The following is a 20,328-nucleotide window of genomic DNA, read 5'->3' on the forward strand; positions in this document are numbered from 1 at the left end:
AAGTCATGTAAATCGAATGGTGTTTGTCAAAAAACGCAGATTTCCTTTGGCCAGCAGGTGGCACTGTGAGTATTAGGGAAAATTAGCTTGTAGACATCCTCAGGCCATGAGTGTTATCAAGCATGTGAAGTTTGGGACCATTTGGAACAAGTCCAGCTGAGTTACATCAGACATTTCCTTTAGCCAGTAGGCGGCACTATGAGTTATTGAAATTTTTTCAATTGAAGTATGTTCAGGCTTGAAGTAGCATCATGCATAAGACGTTTTGTGCAGATTGGATAATGTACCTTGGAGTTATAAAAACTTCCTTTTTCATAAACAATGAGGCAAAATGTCCGCCACATCAAGGTTTTTCCACGAAAACTCAATTTTAACAACTTTCCATCACAAAGGTCTGAAGAGCATCCTGACCAAATTTCAAATCTCAGGGTAAGTTACTGGATGCAATGTGCACATATGATGAATATTTTGGGAATTTCGGATAAATGGTTGAGAAGTTGTCTATTGATATTATGCCACGCCCCTAAGAAGTGTATTGGTCCATATCATATGAACGCAAAGAGATATCAAAAAGCTTTTGATAACGTTTGATGATCTAGATCCAATTATGATCCACGGAAAATTTCGTACATATCGGATCCAGCGTGTAGGAGGAGTTTGCAGAAATGTGTCTTTTCACTAAATTCAAAATGGCTGACTTCCGGTTGTGTTTAGAGCTACATGTGATACATCTGTTGAACAAATGTTATACATCTACATTTTATATATCTAGCTGAAACGTACTGCGAGGGCTGCATCGTCAAAATATTGTATAAATTCATACAAAATTGAAAATGGCCTTCCGGTAGGGTTTAGAGCACGGTCCCAAGAGACTTCTTTTTAAGTCTCCATAGGATACATGTGCCTACCAAGTTTCATACATGTAGCCAAAATGTAGCGCTGGGGCTGCTCTTTTGAAATATTGTAGGGAGCGCTATAGAGGCAATTTACGGCCAATAAAGAAAAACATATAACCTATTTCTTCCAATGACCTGTGACACATGTACAAAGTTCCATGAGTTTTTGAGCATCCCAACCCACTAAACCATCAGCTTCCTTTTTCATGGCGAACGATGCGTCGCCACGGCAACAGCGTTCAACGAAAACTCACAAAATTCATGATGATGCATCATCAATGTCTTAAGGCTATCCTTACCAAATTTTACACTCATCAGGTCAACTGGCTAGGAGGAATAAATAAAAGTATAAATATGACATTTCTTTTAGCCAGTAGGCAGCGCTATGAGTTATTGAATTTTTTTAATTGAAGTATGTTCCAGCTTGAAGTAGCATCATGCATAAGAAGCTTTGTGCGGATTGGATAATGTACCTTGGAGCTATAACAACTTCCTTTTTCATGCCAAATGACGCAAAATGGCCGCCACGCCACGTCAAGGATCTTCGACGGAAACTCTCGATTTTGATAACTTTTAATCACAAAGCTCTTAAGAGCATCCTGACCAAATTTCAAAAAGATCGCACAAATTCTGTAGGAAGAGTTCGTTAAAGTATGAAGGCTGAAAAATTCAAAAAGTGACAAAAAACACAACTTCGCGGGTTTACTGTAGCGCCCACTAGTGGTCGAATGCAAATAAATTCTCAGGGTGTGTTACGGGATGCGATGAGCACATATGCTGAAAATATTGGGAATTTAGGAGAAATGGTTGAGAAGTTATGTGTATTGATATTATGCCACGCCCTTAATAAGTTAATTGGACCGTATCTTGTAAACGCTAAGCTATCGAAAAAGATTTTGATAACTTTAGATGATATAGGTCTATTAATGATCCACAGCAAATTATATAGAAATCAGACCCAGCGTGTAGGAGGAGTTCCTAAATTCAAGATGGCTGAAAATCTAAGTCGGCGGAGCTTCGGGGCCTGAGAGGCTTTTTTTTTTTTAGATCTAGCGGATTTGGACATGTGTGTTGAATTTCAAGTAAATCGGACATACTGGCCAAGGGGCGTTGCCGGTCCGACTTGTAGGGGGCGCTAGAGAGCCATTTTTTAGACAGAAAGATACATTCTTTTTCAGATGGCTATTTTCACCAGGCCTGACAAGTCCCCAAAATTTGGTGAGTTTTCATGCATGGCAAGTCCTCCAAAAAATGCATACGTTTACCTAAACGAGTACAATTTCAATAGGACCTTCGCTGGCCCGACGTTGTAGGTTGCTTGGGCAGAATACTGAAAATACTATGATATCCCATATGCTCCACTTAAAGGACCAGTGTGTAGGATTTAGTGGCATCTAGAGGAGAGGTTGCAGATTACAACCAAATGAACATCATGTATCATCATTTATTTTCATCATGTCTAATCTTTCATTTATTCTTTTTCCGGCAGAAACGGCCTTCCATGCTAAGGATGAATAACTGGAGTTATGGAGGACTTTACTTGGCAACATTGTGAATAATTATTGTTGGAAGATTTCCTGGCCAAAGTCCCTCTTTTAAAATCGCACATGTACAATGTAATATTGAAGGAAAAGGCATTTCTAGTGAAAATCTTCAAACTTTGTTTAGTACTCAGTTGTGACCCATATTAGAACCATCTTCTCCTTACCCTGCCGGATACTGTGAATACCTTTGACATTGATTCATCCAGGGAAGCTTTGCTGAGTACACACGAGACGTTTTAGCATCCTCTAACTTCCCACTTTAATCATCCGACACTCTCACACATGCAAGCTACGCAGTAAAACCTCCATTTTCTTCCATTCGTCAAAGAGCGGCGCCACCGGAGCGGCGAGTTAATTAGCTAAAGAACACTCTGATGGATGTACAGTAATTGGTTGAATGAGGAAGTCATGAGGATGTCAAACTTGATTTCCTTGTGATCTTGTCATTAATTAGGTAATGTAAATTGGCTGTGGATCTCTTGTTGACTGCAGTAAAATGTGCTGCGCTGGTCAGTCAGATTGCGTGAGTTGCTGTAAGTCTGAACTCTTACTGCACTGTCAGGTTTACCAGACTTGTTTCTCCCAAAGGCAGCAATCTGGTGACTGCCATGCAGTGGTGTCGTTCATAGGAACCATCGCTGCACACAAAGCCTTCTCAACTGACGCCAGATAGAAGCCTCAAAAGCACCAGAGTGAGAATGACATCATCAAAACTGTCATGCTCACTTGTCGTAAAAAAACCCATATTTAATGAATCGGAAACGTAAGGCTGTTGTTGACCATCTAGTGGTAGTAAAGCCATGTTCAGACCCATATCTATATCTATAACTAAACTAAACAAAAAGGTTGAATCTCAACGTTTGCCGTTCCATAACGTGACGTCATCGACCAAGAAGTAGAGCTTGTCAATCATGTTGAAGGTACAGCGGCCATGTGCATTTTTGTTTATTGGAATCAATAAAAAAAAGAAACGTCAGAAACAAGAAAACAACTTTGGTTTTTCGTTTCGTCTTCGCGCAACGTCAGCGGGTGGAGGCTCTGGGAGGCAGACTTTCAGCTTCGAATTCCGCAAGTAGTGCAATCTCCAGCACCGGGGGGGTCTGATGCCGAGGGACTGCCACCAAAGTGTCTCTCTGCATCTTTACTGCAGAAAGTGCGTCGCACTTAAAGCTTGAGTTGGCTAGAAGTGACAGGACAGAGTAACTTAGACATACATCTGAAAATAAGAGTGGCTGAATAAGTGCATTAGACTGTCTACACCTCTTATTTCTATAATGTAATCCCCCCCCAGAAAATGTTGCCCACGGTGGCTTTAAGTGGATTGTTAAAAACAATATACTCTACATTTGCTGTAATGAAATAAATACGTTCTGATCAAAAGAGAGGCTGACATCTCAAGACACAGAAATAAGGTAGCAACCGACTTTTATCTTCTGAAAAAGATAACTCCACTCTCACTATCTGGCCACAATAACTATTCAACTCGCTTGACATTTAATAGTGAAATTGAAACGGAATTGACAACAACAAAGAAAGTCACTCACAGGTAGACAAAAGCTCTTTTAATGAAAATCAAGTATTTTCCTGTCAAGTAAAAAAGATTGATCATATGCATACTATTTATAGCTTTAACATAGCAGGCAGTATAAAGAGTTTACATTTAAAATATCCGGAGCATTCAAAAGCATACGTCTTCTAATCGGTTGACACTGAGACATTCCCGTACACCGTCGACTCCCTGTGGTTCTGCTTTTGGCTGGTCTGATCGGTGGTTGTTCAGCTCCTCGCTACCAAAGAAATGCACACAATGTGCAAGCCTGGCCTCAAATTCACATGTCCAGAGTGCTGGGAATGATGCTGTAATGTGCTGGGCGTGCTCAATCAATCGACGCACGTTAGAAAAAGGATTGGGGATAAGAAGTAGACCCATGTGATTTCAGTCTGACACATCTGTGATGGCTAATCTAGGATGTCCAAGAAGTCTTTTCTGTTGACCATTTTCCACCTAGATGTCTGCATCTATGGAAGACTGCTTGATCATTTTGCTGCTGATTTGCTATTGCCGTTGTTTCATGTGGCTGTTGTTGACCTCCGAGATGAAAAGTCCACGAGTGTGCAACTGCAACTGGACAGGTAACACAAAAATACACACAAGCTTACATGATGTATATGCGTCCATCTAACCCTCAGCGGACTTCTGTCACAGGGCATGTCAGCGTATCGACATGTTGGTGTAGCAGGTTTATCATGCACACAGTATGCAATGTGACACTAAGGAGCCGGAGATGATTCTATGTCACACTAAATATCACCAGATTTGAAACACAAAGGATAAGAAATGTGTATCAGAAGTTCACTTTTCTATTTCAATTAGTTGACAGAAGATTCTTTGTGCTATTCATTTATTGTGGAGATTTGGAAGTTATCTTTCCAGACTACATGCCAGCAAACTTACAGCTACACTAGTTTTGTAGCCACAACATCCATACTAAGCCAGCTTGTTTCTAAAATGCTCGTTACATGTGAAAACTACATCTGTTCACACCAGTGATTTACGTCCTTTGTAAAAGCATACGTTTTTCTTCGTTTGGCGCCAAACTATTTCAAATGCAAGAAATAGATTTTGCGTCTGAATTTTACAGTAACAAAATGTATCTCTGAAAAAAATATCCACGATTGAAAGAAAAATTGAAAAATCAATATTACAGGTGATTCCAAACTTTTCAATGGCAGTGAATATCTTAATACACTCCCCCGGCATGAGTGCATGCATCAATAGGACTCGCACTCTTTTCAATGTAAAGACAGATGAAGTCCACAGGAAGGAGGACGGGGTGCAACACAGAAGACCAGTATGTGTTTCCTGTGTGAGACCAAAAGTCAATGTGTTGGCATTCTCCCATTTAGTTGGCTTTGTGTGGACGTACGACATTCAAAGTGGGTTGGATGTATGCTGTGGTGAGCGAGCTGCGATATTTGTCCATAATCTTTAAGAACTCTGATATAGAATTAGAATTACCTCGAAAAACCGACTGAGTCTGAACATTACTTCCACTCCAACAACTTTCTATTCTTATTCCCATCATTCCTTTGCAACATCGCACAGTGCTCGTCACAAACTGTAAATAACATAACTAATAAAGATCTAACACAGCCATCTCTCCCTCACTGTTCCCCTCCCATTTGGCAAAAGCTGATGGACTTTCAGTCCCTTATGAAATATATATATTCATATGCTTTTCAACTCTCTTCATTGCCAAAAGTTTTCAGCATCTCTTTCAGGTGGAGAGAGAGAAAGAGCAAAGGAGAGAATTCTAAGGACGTAATTATCACGGCGACCCTCGGCAGGGAATTCAGACTACTTCAGTAGGTTGTGAAGAAAAGCCATTGAAATGAAGGATGTTAAAAGGTAGGTAGTGGTGCTAACGAGATCATTGATTTATTTATATATTTGGAGGGTATGGGGATAACTGCAGATGTATTATACAACCTATTCAATTAATAAATGATATAGAACTGATTGGTGCGCATTATGATAATGACATATATATATATATATATATATATATATATATATACACACACACATATATATATATACATGTATAGGGGAAAGCTACTGCTCGTGGTGGTGGTGTTAAAGAAATGTGCGCAGGAAGGGAGGATGGAGAAGGTGAGAGTAGGTGGGGTGAGAGGGGTGAGAAGGTGGGATAAGAGAGGAGAGAGGAAGCATGAATAATCCATTGGAGAATCACGACAGGATTAAGACAAGGTGGAACCAGAAATATCCCCAGTCGAGGCAGCTTGGCGCAATAACGCTGCAACGGAGCACCACACGACAGCAAGCCACTCCTGCTGCCAGTCTCCGCCGGCTCAGGAAGCAAAACGTTAGGGGAATTATAAAAAAGCCACTATGATGTCGCCTTGTACAGTAAAACGTCCAGCATGACGCAGCATAGAGCCTAGACTCTATCTGCTTTCCCGACTGCCTGTGAGACACAGACCTTTTGGTAAATGCAACATAAAATGTGTCAAACACCGGCCTAGCACTTTACTCAATTAAACAGATGGTTTTCTGAATCCAAACTTCAACACAAACCCTCCTGCTGAGGTCCGACAGCAAAACAGAAACAATTTCAAGAAGTCACTTCCTGATCTTTAAAGGGGCACTCCAGCAACGTTCCTCTTCAGTTCAGTGTACTTGTCATGGAGAGTACCACTCACCATGTGAACACAGCTGTGTAATGTATTTTGTGGCTCTGGTAGAACAATAAAAAACAAACAGCAAAGTCTTAATGATGTCATCTGGGTTATCTTGTTTCGGATTGGATATTTTAAAACCCGCATCACCCAGGTTGTCCGTGTGGCAGTTACTTTTTGATTAATTGCTTCTCTGGTTGCTAATATGCATGGGGTGGCGGTTTGATCAGACTTGAGTCACAGTGGTCTGGCAATAGAAGTTAACATCCTGACTCAGGCGTACAGTAAATACTAAGTGATGTACAGCAAACCTTCAGCAGGGTGATATTCCAGCATAGAAATAGCGCTTAGTGTCTCAGGGGGAAAGTGTGTCAGGGGGCTCAACAGGGGCCCACAGCTACCTCACAAACAGCCTAGTGGATGAAGTCGCCCTGCATAGTAGGAGCTAAATGTCAGGCTAATATCACCTAATACCACTTGTGAATTCTGTCCCACACAAGTCCCCCACCTTTATGGTAGTACAATACGAACATGCTGGAGTACCCCTATTCCTTTAAACATGCTATAAAATCAGATAATTCTGAGGTAATTCCATTTTCTTCAACTGAACTTGATCAGTGTCTTGACAGCGGTGGAGAAATCTGCCCTTTTTTTCAAGATTTTGACTGAAACAAGTAAATCTGCGTCGTTATGACAGACGGCGACGTTTATCTCTTCCTCCCTCTAACGCCTCTCGCCGACATTTCCTCTCACCCTTTCTCTCCCCCCTGTGTTTGTCTGCGTGTGTCACTTCATTTAAACAAGGTTAAATCTTCCCCCTGCTTGGTAAAAGAAGCGCAGACTAGCAAATCAGAGATCAAACTCTTCCAAACACCTAGGTGACCAGAAAAACAAGCAACACTGGTAATTTCCTATTCGTCTGGGAAGAGTATACCTCGGCAACATGTGTGCACAATACAAAGCCGTGCAGAGCTGTGCAGAGCTATACACTGCTCTTGAGTGACATTAGAATGTCCACAGCATTGGGAATCTTAATAGTGACTAGAGGTGGTGAGATGGGGGATTAAAATTCATTCTTTAGGAATATCTCGACATGTGAAACACAATTTCTGCGCACAAACATGCATGCTTTGCTCTGTTTCATAGAGACAACATACGTACTAATTCATATGACTGTGAGTGATTTTTGCAAGATGAACAGTTATGAGAAAGGCATTAAGAATTAAGAGCATGTAGAAGCCTAAATCCCACAGCATCGTTACAATCTCAAATGACAAGTTACCATCCAATTTATTAATACACTTCCACTCACCTATTCAAACAGCACGCAGACAACCATAGACATTTCACATCACTGTCATTGTCACTGTCACTGTCATTTCACATCACAGTGTATTTTTTATTTTTTTTGGTTAATACACTGGGAGGGGTTCTGCCGTTACAACCTTTTTTTGCTCTGGCCAGGAGCTAAATGAGTATAAAGTTGCTGTATAACTCCCGATAATGTTTAGGGAAAGAAAATAAAAAAATTCCACATTCTTTCTCTTACTTGTTAAATTTCATGAGGAAAAAAAGATGCAATTACTCATTTCAGTACACTTTAGTTTAGCTACCACAACCTCCCTTACTCTAGCATGGCAAGTAGCGTCTGGTGGTTCAAGCTAGCTAATTAGGGCTAATCACACTCCACTTTGACCCAGGCTAAGTGAGCCGTTAGCCTGGGGCTAACACATCTTTCACCGTGGGCTAACCAAGACTTAAGCTAGGGCTTGCTGGCCATGCTCCAGAGCAGGGCTAGGCTCTAGTTTGTGGGGTCATCCCCTGAATAAACGAATAAACACAAAACTAAGTTGTGTTAGTGTGATGGGCTAAAGCAAACACTGGTGTTGTTTAAAATGTAACCAATTTAGCCTGAACAGTAGCCATGTGCTACAACTGACATTCAACCCAGGGCTATAGAATGGGTGGCAGTGTTAATCGTACAGCACTAAGCATATGTTGACAATGTGTGACTGTGTGAAAAGTTATCCCAAGGTCAATGCAATATGTAGTGTGAAAAGCTAAATTTTAGCAAACTCAAAATGACCAAATAACAGATATTACTGAGTCAGTTTGTCAAATGTATGGTCCTTCTGACTTGTCACACATGTAGCATTTAAAATGATTCCATAATCATCATTTGAGGACAGCCACTGTTCAGCTAAAGAGAAGCAACCACATCTTGGACCACAGTTATGTTTCAGAGAGGTTAAGACAACCTCAAAACCTGTTCAAAGAACATTTTAGTAACCAACACTTTCCTGGATACAATCTTTCTTGCTCTGGCATGACCAGAGGCTTTTGGTGGCCAAATTATAGTTAATTAATGGCAGCAAATTTGCTGTTTAACATGGTTTATCATAACTGAAATTACTGAGTCAATTCAATGACTTTTTCCCATTACTGTAATGTGTAGACATGGTGGCCGATGTTTAGCAAAAAGTCAAATTAACAATAGCTTTAAAGAGTATTCTAAAAACCACATGCTTTATAACATTCAGCGACTGGTTTCTATGACGGAAGACTGTTAAGTTATAAACTAGTCTTCATCATGCCCATAGGTTGTTGTAATGTGATGTAGTTGTGCTACATTACTAATTCTAAGCCTATCAATGGAGCCTCTCACAAAACATTATCAGCCTACCTGTATACCGGTACAACTGACATCCAGTACCACCTGACTCTTCAGGGATCTGTATTGAAACAGTACTTGGTGGTTTGAGCGAGAGCTGACCATGAGGACTGGACTTCCCATACATAGCATATGTAACTGGTTAAAATGAGTGGTATACCCTTTTAAGACACAGTATTTAAGGCTCAGACTTTGGCAAAGTTGAACTGACCAGACTCCTCCAAATACATGGAATAATAAGAGCAAACAACCGTGTGTACTCTCCAGAGTTAAATGGACACATTGTACTCATGTTTTGTATCATTATTTCATGTGTTTGGGTCATAAAACTCAAGTAGTAACACAAAACCATCGGTTAGACAATGTTGTATGGAACAGAAGCATAAAAATAGGTTCTTATTAACAGCCACACAACTATAAGTATTGCTACTAAGATAGATAGATATATAGATATATAGATAGATAGATAGATAGATAGATAGACAGATCTAAGACACCCCATCTATCTGCCCACCATATAGCAGGAGCTTACAGAGTGGATCCAATGAAACCGATTTGTAACATTAGAAAATGTGCAATGTTTGTACGGTCACCATTATCTGGTTTGTTTTCTGAATTAAAGATTTTCGTTGATGAAAGTAAGTTTTATACATGATTATAAAGCAAGTGAATAAAAGTGACTCAAACAACCAAATTTTACTATGAATGTGTAGGATTCAAACTATATTTGTAGTACAGAAACATAAACTCTGATAAAAATATGAAGAACATACCATCAACAAATCCAATGAAATGACCAAAACCACCAATGTATTGATCCTGTGTGTATCAAAGCCTTATATCGTATTCCTCTGTGCCACATTGCTCTATTACTGAGTTGCTCAATTATATGATTAATATGCTGCTGAAAATAGTCCTGCAAATGCACCCATGTGTGAGTAACCTCTCTTGTCTACTACTGTGCAACCAATGGGAACCAAGCCTATCGTCAGTGGATTTGAGACCTACCGATACAGTAGGGTGAGTCAATTAGAACATTTTAAGAGATGGACAGACAAGACAAAGAGATGGTTTTGGTCAGTAAGAATCATTTTGAATGATGCCAAGCTCATAGTTTAAAGGGACAGTGTGTAGGATTTGGTGGCATCTAGCGGGGTGTGGTTGCAAATTGCAATACCCATCCGCACACACGCCCTTTCCACACTGAGATAACGTATGCCCTAGTGCAAAACCATGATAATGCAGGCCATCCTTACCACAACAATACTTTTGTGGGAGCAAGTTAGACAGTGGCTGGCGGTGCCAAGGTTTCACAAGCGTGTCGGAAAATTAAGATGCCTTCAGGTAATGACAAACATGAAAGACCTTCCCTAGAGCCGGTGTTTGGTTTGTCCATTCTGGCGTACTGTTGAAACATGGCGGTGAAAACTCTGTGAGTATATGAAGGGCTCAACCCAAGATAATGAAAACATAGTTATGAATATTATATTCCATTTCTGCTAATAGATCCCTTAAAATGCTTCACACTGGCCCTTTAAGCAGTTTTTTTTTCAAAAGAAAAAGACCGAAGACTATAAATACGTGTTTAAATATCGGATATCACATGCTGTTAATACAACCCATTGGTAAGACTCAGTGTGTTGCCTTAGAGGAATTTCCTATTAATTTATAATAATGCTATTTAAATACACAGGTGCCTAATCAGACAGCATTCAGCATTGGGAATGATTGTAAGAAAGCCGAAAAGTTGTAAAAGGAGCTAGGTAACAGCAATAGCTTTCTAGGCAGCAATGACTGGTTGCCCAAGTAGACAGGAAGTATATTTAGGAATGATGAGCCAGAATAGTTACCGGTTATGCAAAATACTGAAATCTTTGCAGTGAAGCTTGACCTGCTGTACAGCAAACTGTAATCGTTGTTTTTCAGACAGATTCTGTAAATTTCTAATCTCAGTTTTTGTGGAAAGTGATTTCTACAAACCCTTATAATCTGTTCTGTTGTTTCAAAAAGGGCTGTCGCGTAGTGGATGTTAGGACCAAGTACACAATGTAGAGGAGTCGAGACACACAAACAAACAATAGAATGGTGTCCACAGTTTCCCATATAAAAACTTGAATCATCAACAAACATTGACACTGCAGTGTGTGCAAGGAATACGATCGCGTATACTGGTAACATTCCACTGTTTATTACTGGCCCACTGTGTTCAACTTTTTTCCCTTTTTATTCTTTTTTTTAAGAAAGTTCTGTCATTAAAAATCTTTCTGTAGTATATATTTTTTTCTTAGAAAATATAGAAAAGAGAAATTTACAGTTATTTTACACATGAAATATCCTCTGGCTTTTGTTTTGGAACAGATGTGACTCATTTTGTCCTTTTGCAGCACATGGTGTTACAGAATATGCATCGAAACAACAAATATAAGTCACTACAGCGTAGCAAAGAAAACCCAGAAAAAAAATAAAAACACGCAGACTTCATACAGAAAAATTAAATACATGCAGTGCCATGCAAACACAGTTCATTTTGGGAAGTAAAAGATTTGCATTTCTTTCCCGTGTTTCAAACATTTCATGCCTTCTTGCTGTACATACATGACATGGCTTTTACATAATGTGACGTTCACTGCAGCTGCTGCAAGAAGTAGCTTGCCAAAAACTCCTCCCTTCTAAGTAGGCTGATGTTTGGTCGATGAAAGTTATAAGGTTCCTATTATTTAACATTTCAGCAGTTTTAATTGCTTTCTAACTCCAGAGAAGCAGGACATGTGTTTGTGGTAAAGTATGGCAGGTAAACAATGATTCCTTTCTACCTTCGTGTCTCATTTGCTCACTGATATTCATTTTTACAAGAACTGGGTTTTGACAGTTAGTTATTGATTTTGCACTTGAATCTTACTCTCTGGTCCAGTCCCATGTCAAACACATATTTCTCACTCACATTTGGTCCAATATTACCATTCTAATCTCCCCCTACATGCCTGTTTAGCTGTCCTCTGTCAGAGCCGTTCACTTTCTCAGTGGCACCACAAAGAAACAAGACAGCAGTGTCCCCTCAATGACAGCCCTCGTAAGATCCAGCCAATCACTGAAGAAGATATTTACTGGTCTGCAATCAGCCACATCTGCTCACGTATGGGGCCTCTCTATCACACGCCACCAGCTAAAAATCTGCCGACAAAGAGGTCAGTGTGAGATTGGTATCTGCCAGAGCGGCTGACCTTGAGTGTGTTTGTTTTGGTACTGCAACCAAGATTCTTATCGGGCCTTGGCACATATAATACATACATATATATATAAATAAAACCCTCTAGGTAGCCGGCAGACGTTTTAGACTTCTTAGACTGACTATTAAAAGAGGGTATTTGTGTGTGTGTACCTTCACATTTAGAATGCTCCAAATAAATTAGATAGCTGAAGTCTTGACGTCACTTCCTGGCGAGATGCTATTCTTAAGCTATCGTAGCTCAATAGAATATCTCATTGAGGGTGTCTTTAATTGGCCTCTCGGAAAAAGTGAAATGCTCTGCTGTGGTTTTCTACTCCAAGATCAATGGGTGTGTTTTACAGTATTTGCTATTAGCATTCAAACCCTTGATGATTGTAAAACAAAAGTTATACGATTGATTTGTTAACATAAAAAAAAAAGCTGTTAAAAAATCTGGTTTTCTAGCATGGCCTTGCCCATATTATACATCACTGTAACAATTCTCTTCCTTGGCTGGTGCCAATGCTAGTGCTATGTCATCATATCTAGTCTTTCAGTTGGTATTAACCCAGAATGGTCTTAGGCTTGGGGAAATGGTGTTCATTAAAGCAGCATTGTTTTGGTCACGTGGGGGCCTTGGAACATGCTGAAAAACACATCTTGATAAATGATCACCTCAAAAAGTAGGCCTGTATTAGAAAGCAATTGATTATTTACACATCTAGCAGATACGGAGCAACATTAGCAACAATTTGGCATTGTGTTTCTGATTGAGCTTCTTCAAGCTCTGTTTTGGTCTCCACCGACTCCTGATGGACATGTGTGGCTCTTTAGCCGCTAAATGCTATGTCCACTCATTTTCTCTGTTTGCTATTTGTTGCTGGGAAGGTAGCAAAGAGAAGGTACATCAAAGCTTTTTCACAGGACAAGCTGCCTACTGCTGGAAACGAGGTTGAGAGTAGTGAGAGCGAGCCGTACAGTTTGGCTGCTGGCCACAAAACAATGGGCTGAAAGACACTACAATGCTCTGCAGGGCTGAGGTGAACAACAGAGTTGGGTAATAATCATCTGTGAACTTGTCACAATGATCAACCCCTCCGTATGAACTTTAAATGGAGTGAACAAAATACAAAGATAATGTTGTAGGGCTGGATTAGTAGTAATTTGTTTAATTACAAATGTCAATGATTTTGAATAACTTTACCTCACTTCTGGAACACAAATCTGGACGTTCTAGTTTCACTACGGCTCTTTATCAGTTTTTTCATACTATTCAGAGACAGTCTATTCAACAAAAGGTGCTTCACAGCTTAATTTAAAGCCTGCTTCACAAACCTGAACATTAAATAGCAATCATTCAAATTAGCTTGAATAATTCATGATTCGTGGTTGGTTTCTGTGAAAGTTCAAACTTACTGAGTCTTGCTGTTGTTATAGAACTCTGTCAAACAAAAAAGTATGTACACTATTTGGCACCACTGCTAGTTTTGAATCCCATTCAGACCTTCCAATTACCAGTGCCATGCCATGAGCTTTTGTACGTGGATCACAGAGACATTCATACTCTCTCGGGAATTTTCCATTGTTATCGACCTGCAAGAAAGTTCCATATTTCCAGCCATGGAAACACCCTTCACTTTTGGTTTTACTGGTCTGGTGCAAAAGCAGTTTCGGATAAGTCATACTCAGGCTTCCTGCCTTTTAGAAATACTGCTGCATGACAGTTACTTATCACTTCCTCTTCATAAGCTGCAGCCCACTGCAGTTCCTGTTCCTGTTGCCATTGCCTACGACCTCATTTGCCCTCTGGAATAAAGCAGGAATATTTGACTCCTGCTAATATGAACCTCGACGGTTCAATTTGCACGATGCAATGTGCAAGATAATTCTTCATAGTGGACACAGTGTATGCCATCTGCCCAGTTCAGCTGTTCAGCTATTTTTTTACCTACATAGTTTCTCTCCTTCCATGGAATTTGGTTGCGTTTGTTTTTGCCGTTACCACGGTGTGAGGAGTAAGGTGCGCGTGCAGTCGTCTCCTGCACAGTTTCGTTTACACACTTTTGTATGATCCCACTAACCACTTTCACCAACTAGTCCTTGACTTAACAGACTGCTATGTTCCTCACTCACTTCTTTTGAGATAAGGGCAGCAGGAGATGAACATAGAATTGCTAATATTTAAATAGACTCACATACCGATTGTTTGGAATTTACTTACAGACTTAGCAAGCATAAGTTCTGGGAACTAACTCGTCTAATATACCAAATAGTTGGGAAAGAGCTTTGGAACCGTGGGCATGCTGCAGTTTGTGCAAATGAGATACACTGTCCAGACTGAAGGACTGACCAGTGGGGCTGCGCTCTACTCTGGCCAGCTTAGCTGCTGTTGGTTGGGAGTGATCAGTTCCCACTCCTCAGGGGACTTCTCGGACGCCCCTTTACCTCGAGAGGCGGCTCACCATTGGAGGATACCTCTAATCCACCAATAACTGACGGATAACCACTGATACTCATTGCTAAAATTACAAACTACTCAGACGTTTGTCACATGATCAGGATTCTCCCTGACTTCAATGCACTCTATCTCCTCCCTTTCTCTTTCCCTCTCCCGCTCCCTCTCCCGCTCTTTGCGCTTGGCCCGTTTCTTTTTCTTGTGTCTCTTTTTGGACGGCGGGAAGAAGGTCAGGAAGACGGGCAGGATGACAAAGCAGTGCAGCACGGTGCAGCCCGCCGTGAGGAGGGAGCACTTGAACAGTGTGTAGGTCAGATTGGAAGGCACAAACACCAGGGGCATGATCCCGATCACAAAGCAGGATGCGTTCTGCAGGATGGCCGCCCCGTGCTCCTCCAGTGCCAACTTGATGCACTGCGTTCTAGTGTGCTCGTTGGCCAGCACAAAAGTGTACAGGTGTGGTACACAGTGATCCATGGCGAAGTTGAGGGTATAAATAAGGCACAGGATTGAGATGCTGTCCATGCCGACGTTCCAGAGGGTCATCAAACCCAAGACGCCCAGCTCCACGGACGTTACCGTGAGAATGAGCCAGAAGTTCCCCAATGGGTTGATGACCAGGAAGAAAGTGAGGATGAGGATTGTGAGTACGCTGAAGCCTGAGGTCAGGATGGGCGAGATGACAGAGGAGCTGTAGCGGTCCATAAACACAAACGTGGGATTGAAGGCAATGAATTTGATGCTGTTGATCAGCATCAACGGACGGAGCTTTTCCAGAAGCTCCACCACCGCCTCGCGCTTCTTCTCTGTCGTCCGTGCCACCAGGTACATCCGAGAGGCGATAATATCGTACTCATCAGTATCGCGGTTCATGGAGAAAATGATGTCCTCAGTGAAGTGCTGGTACTCCGGGCTGCGAAGGAAGGAGCCCTTAAGGATGGCGATGAAGTCGCTCTTGGTTGACGCGCTCACATTCACCACGCGCAGGTAGTGTAAAAAGTTGTCCATCCAAGAGATCTTGTTGAAGCCATGACTCAGGGTCTTCAGGTGCTCCTGCACCGTGGAGTTCCAGTACTCGATGGGCTCGTAAATGTAGAACCCAATCACAGGACTGTAGTTACTGAAGTATTTCTGCTGGGTCAGAGCGTACGAAACACTCGGAGAGTTACTAGCCAGCAGGTTCACGATATTAGATCCATCACTGATCTGTAAACATCCCATGAATGAAAAAGAGGCGTAGATGAGATATAGAATGACCACAAAGGGTTTGACATAGGTGTTGGTAATCCATTCTGTGTAGTGCTCACGCAGGAAGTGCTGGATGAAGTGATTCTGGTAGGGGACGCTGTCGTGGTGTGTGGACAAGTCATGGCCATCACTCATCATGGTTTTGAACCATGTGGGCTGGCGGTCCAGGTACTCCACTGAGGGGATTTTACAACAGAAAACACTGTGGTAGCGGTTCTGTTCCAGCTGTCCGGCAAACACCAGGCAGGAGCCGTAGAAGGAGAAAACGTAGAAGTAGTTGACCAGGATGGCAACGCACATGCTCTGGCAGAAGATTTTCACAGACTCGATGTTGGTGAAAGGGCTAGCTCCCATGCCAAAGGTGATGATGTAGAGGGAGCTGGTCATGGTGTAGCACACCATCACATCGGCAAAAGCGTCCGCCACGCGCTCCTTGAAGGGCAGGTTTTCCCTCGTTCTCCTCCAGCCTGCCAGCAGCTCGAACACCCCTTTGGTTCCATGGCCTAGAATGAAAGAGAGAGAACTTGGTAAGAATTCGGTTTGCATTGATGTATGAGCACTGTGTACATCAAACATGACATGGTTTAGAAAATTGTTCTCTTTGCATGATATACTCATTCCTAGTCAGTGAAATGGTCCTTGTCTCAGAGGGATTTTGGTGCCACTGAGTAATAGCATTATCAGAATGCTCCGGATTCCTAAAACTGCATTATTTTGTGACTGAACTGAACTGCTACACATAATGTTATTAAGCAGCATCAACAGATATAAAAAATATATCATGGTACAAATGAGCACGACATTTTGAAGAATTTCTTTCAGTTTAAACGTCTGTGCCACCGTAACAACTACTTTATGATGACATCTTCAGATGCCATGTTTTGTCCAAAAACTAATTCAATTTTATCAAATAAATCAGAGAAGACCTGAGGACACAATCTGAAGCTTAATTTCTGTAATCTTCAGATTTTTGTTGATTTGACATGTTTTGTACCCCAAGAATGAATCAATTTGAGGTCCCTACCACTCGGACAGTGCCAGAGGCTAATGGAAAAACACAGGTCCAAAGAAAACAAAGTTTAAGTCATTTTGAACTGGTGGTCATAACATAAACCTGTAGTATTGTTAAAGCATCCTGTGTTTCTTTGTTGAGGAACATTGAGAACATTTTTACAATTCTGAGATTTATTAAAACCTTGTTGGCATGTACAGTACTCAAGTACTCTGATATAGAATTAATGTCAAATCAGCCAGTGTGTTCACACAAATCTCTTGGTAGATACCCTGACATATATTTCAAAGAAGTATTTTTTGTAATATGACTTTTGACATGAACTTCTGAGGGCTGCATGATCAACTTGCTGGCATCACAGTTTACTGGAGCGTTTTCATAAAAGCAGTAAATATGTCAGGGTATCTGCCAATCTTCGCTGTCCAACGTGGCCCCTAGAGGCCGCCATGTCCAGTACACACTTCAATACACAAGCGCTAAAGAAAGAAGACAATGCACAGATGTTTTGGGGTACTTTCACCATGTACCAGCAAAGCTGCTGAAGGGTTTTTGTGTGACACGACAGATTAAAAATAAAATTTAAATTGGAACATCCTTGGTGAAACTCCTCCAATAGAGACTTTCCTTTTCTGCTCATATCTGAGATATAGTTGTACACGGTCCTCCCTACCATGCACCAGTAAGCAGCATCCAAATCTGTCTGCAGCAGGCCCATTCAAAGTGAGTCAAATCTGTGGGATTTTCACCAGTCGAAAAATATAGACATGAATACACAACATTCAAAGGCATGTCCTCCACGGTGCAAAATCTCCCACACAGGAACACCCACCCTCCCACGCACACTGTTTATTTATTTGTAAAATGAGCTGCATTTCTGATCAGGGGGAAACTGCTGCGAGGGAATGCGCTATGAATTTCTGAACGCTACAATCAATTTCCTCCATCACGTAAATATTTCAGTACAAGTGAACACTGGATTGGGCCCATATGCATATGCCACTCGGCCAACGTTTAAAGCTGTAAAATGTTCTTTTCAAACCTAGCAGGCGAGAGGGATTGCAACACTTGACAGCATTGTAAATTTCCCCTCGTCTGATACAGAGAGAACGAAAAGTTAATTAACTATAAAGGATTAGGCCTTTGGAATGAGCTGGCTAGATGGTTTTTCTGTGCTGCAAGTCAATTTGTTAGTGCCAGTTGGTTTAGAGCAGGGGTGTCAAACTCATTTTCACTCTGGGGCCACATCAGCATCACGGTCGCCCTCAAAGGGCCGGTTGTAAATGTAAGACGGTGTAAATGTAACTACGGTACTCCTAACATAGTTAGTTTAGTTTCCCGGGATATCTGTGACTTCCACAACACGTACTTCCAGTTGTGTGATTTCTCCTCCGCCATTGTTTCCTGTTGCTGGTGCAAAATGCATTCTGGGATATTTGGCTGTCCCAAGTACAGACAAGTCACCTCCGATGCATCCCGGGTAAAATGGGCAGAGCGAGCCACATCCGGGCATTAGGGCCGTGCTTGGCTCGATGTGAACTTTGAATTGGAACAGTACTTGGGCTGAGACTGATGACGTTTCAGTACAGAGAAGTACGCATGTTGAGAAACTTGTTGGAAATCCTCTTTATGGGCTGTTGCATCTCCTGTCTACCTGTTGTGATAGTTTTAATGTCGGCACACAGACAACATGCCATCTCATCACTTCGACTTTCTATCTCATAATTTCGACCATGGGGATATTTTTATTTTCACATCTAACTTTAAATTTTTGTAAAAAAAAAAAAAAAAAAAATTTTTTTTTTTTTTTTGCTGGCGGATTCGCGGGCCACATAAAATGACGTGGCGGGCCGGGTCCGGCCCGCGGGCCGTATGTTTGACACCCCTGGTTTAGAGGGTGTGGAGATGAGGGAAATTCATGCCCATATTTTTTCCAACATTACACCAGGGGCGTCGGCATGCATTTCCCTTCACCAGTTACCAAATAGGATGTTAAGTAGCGTGTCATTTGCTCGTCATTATTGGAAAAGCCTTGGGATTTATCATAGTGATTGATTGCTGGCAGGAGGAGGTGGATACTAACAATGAGGCCATCTGGTGTATCCCTGGTTACTCTTGTTTTTAGTTTTTTTTTACCGATGCAATAGCTAGAACTTTTGTTGTAAAGTCTTTATCTTTGGATACACTCATTCACTTACATCACACAATATTTTGTATCTGTATGTTGTAGGGAATAACAGTTCCTTTAATACTGTATATTTTCAGATACAGTAAAACATTTTAAAAAAGGCCCAAAGACAGTGATGCATACTGATTGTGCTGCAGCTGTTTATTTTCAATAATATTTAGTATGTTGATTATTTTTGGTAGGGCTATTGTTTTGAGGCTTCGATTTATGGATTTTGGCCGCAACCATATTTGGATGCGATGGTGGAGGGAGGGATATGCATGACCATGCTGATTGACAGGCCGTCAAGCCATGAATCATACCCTGCTTTATTATGTATTTTACTGTAAATTATGTACTAAATTAACATCATTCTGTATTGAAGAAGATATTTTCCTGAGGTAATGTATTAAGTGAGAAGTGGGTTTATTTTCTCATAGACTTCTATACAATCAGATTATTTTTGCAACTGGAGGAGTCGCCCCCTGATGGCCATTAGAAAGAATGCAGGTTCAAGGCACTTCAGCATTGGCTTCACTTTTCAGACCTGGTGCACCATGGCACCAGGACACCTTGAAGATTTTTTATGATTAATCACAGACAATGGTGAAAAAAGTTCCAGAAACCAAATTCTACAGAATTTGCAATCACACCCAGTAGAATAAAGCAGTTAATCCCCACATCAAAGAGGCTGGAACAAACACATCTGATTCTGATTCTGGTTGATTTATAAAAGACCTTGTGGATTGATTTTCTGCTAATCAAGTAATTGATTGTGGCTCAGCTCGACATGCGCTCACGTTCATTATTTTTGAGACTGAATAGTTTCATTTTTACACACACATATATATAACCCTATTACCACTAATGACTATGCCATTATCAGTGAATCTGTAGACATATATTCATCGTATGGTTTACAAAACAAGT

General features: G+C 41.1%; 1 protein-coding gene across 2 annotated transcripts in view; it reads right to left on the bottom strand.

Annotated features, from left to right (window-relative positions):
* Window positions 1-15,055: 15,055 nt before the first annotated feature.
* ptchd4 (patched domain containing 4) overlaps window positions 15,056-20,328 on the bottom strand; it is a gene marked incomplete at both ends in the record, with an annotated part of 37,664 nt that continues 32,391 nt past the window's right edge. For both annotated transcript variants that reach the window (XM_079290764.1, XM_079290763.1), the window contains one exon: window positions 15,056-16,725. In XM_079290764.1, the coding sequence (XP_079146890.1) occupies window positions 15,056-16,725 (1,670 nt within the window). The remainder of the gene's footprint in view (window positions 16,726-20,328) is intronic.

Source organism: Melanostigma gelatinosum (genome assembly GCF_949748355.1).
Source record: "Melanostigma gelatinosum genome assembly, chromosome: 19".
NCBI lineage: Eukaryota > Metazoa > Chordata > Actinopteri > Perciformes > Zoarcidae > Melanostigma > Melanostigma gelatinosum.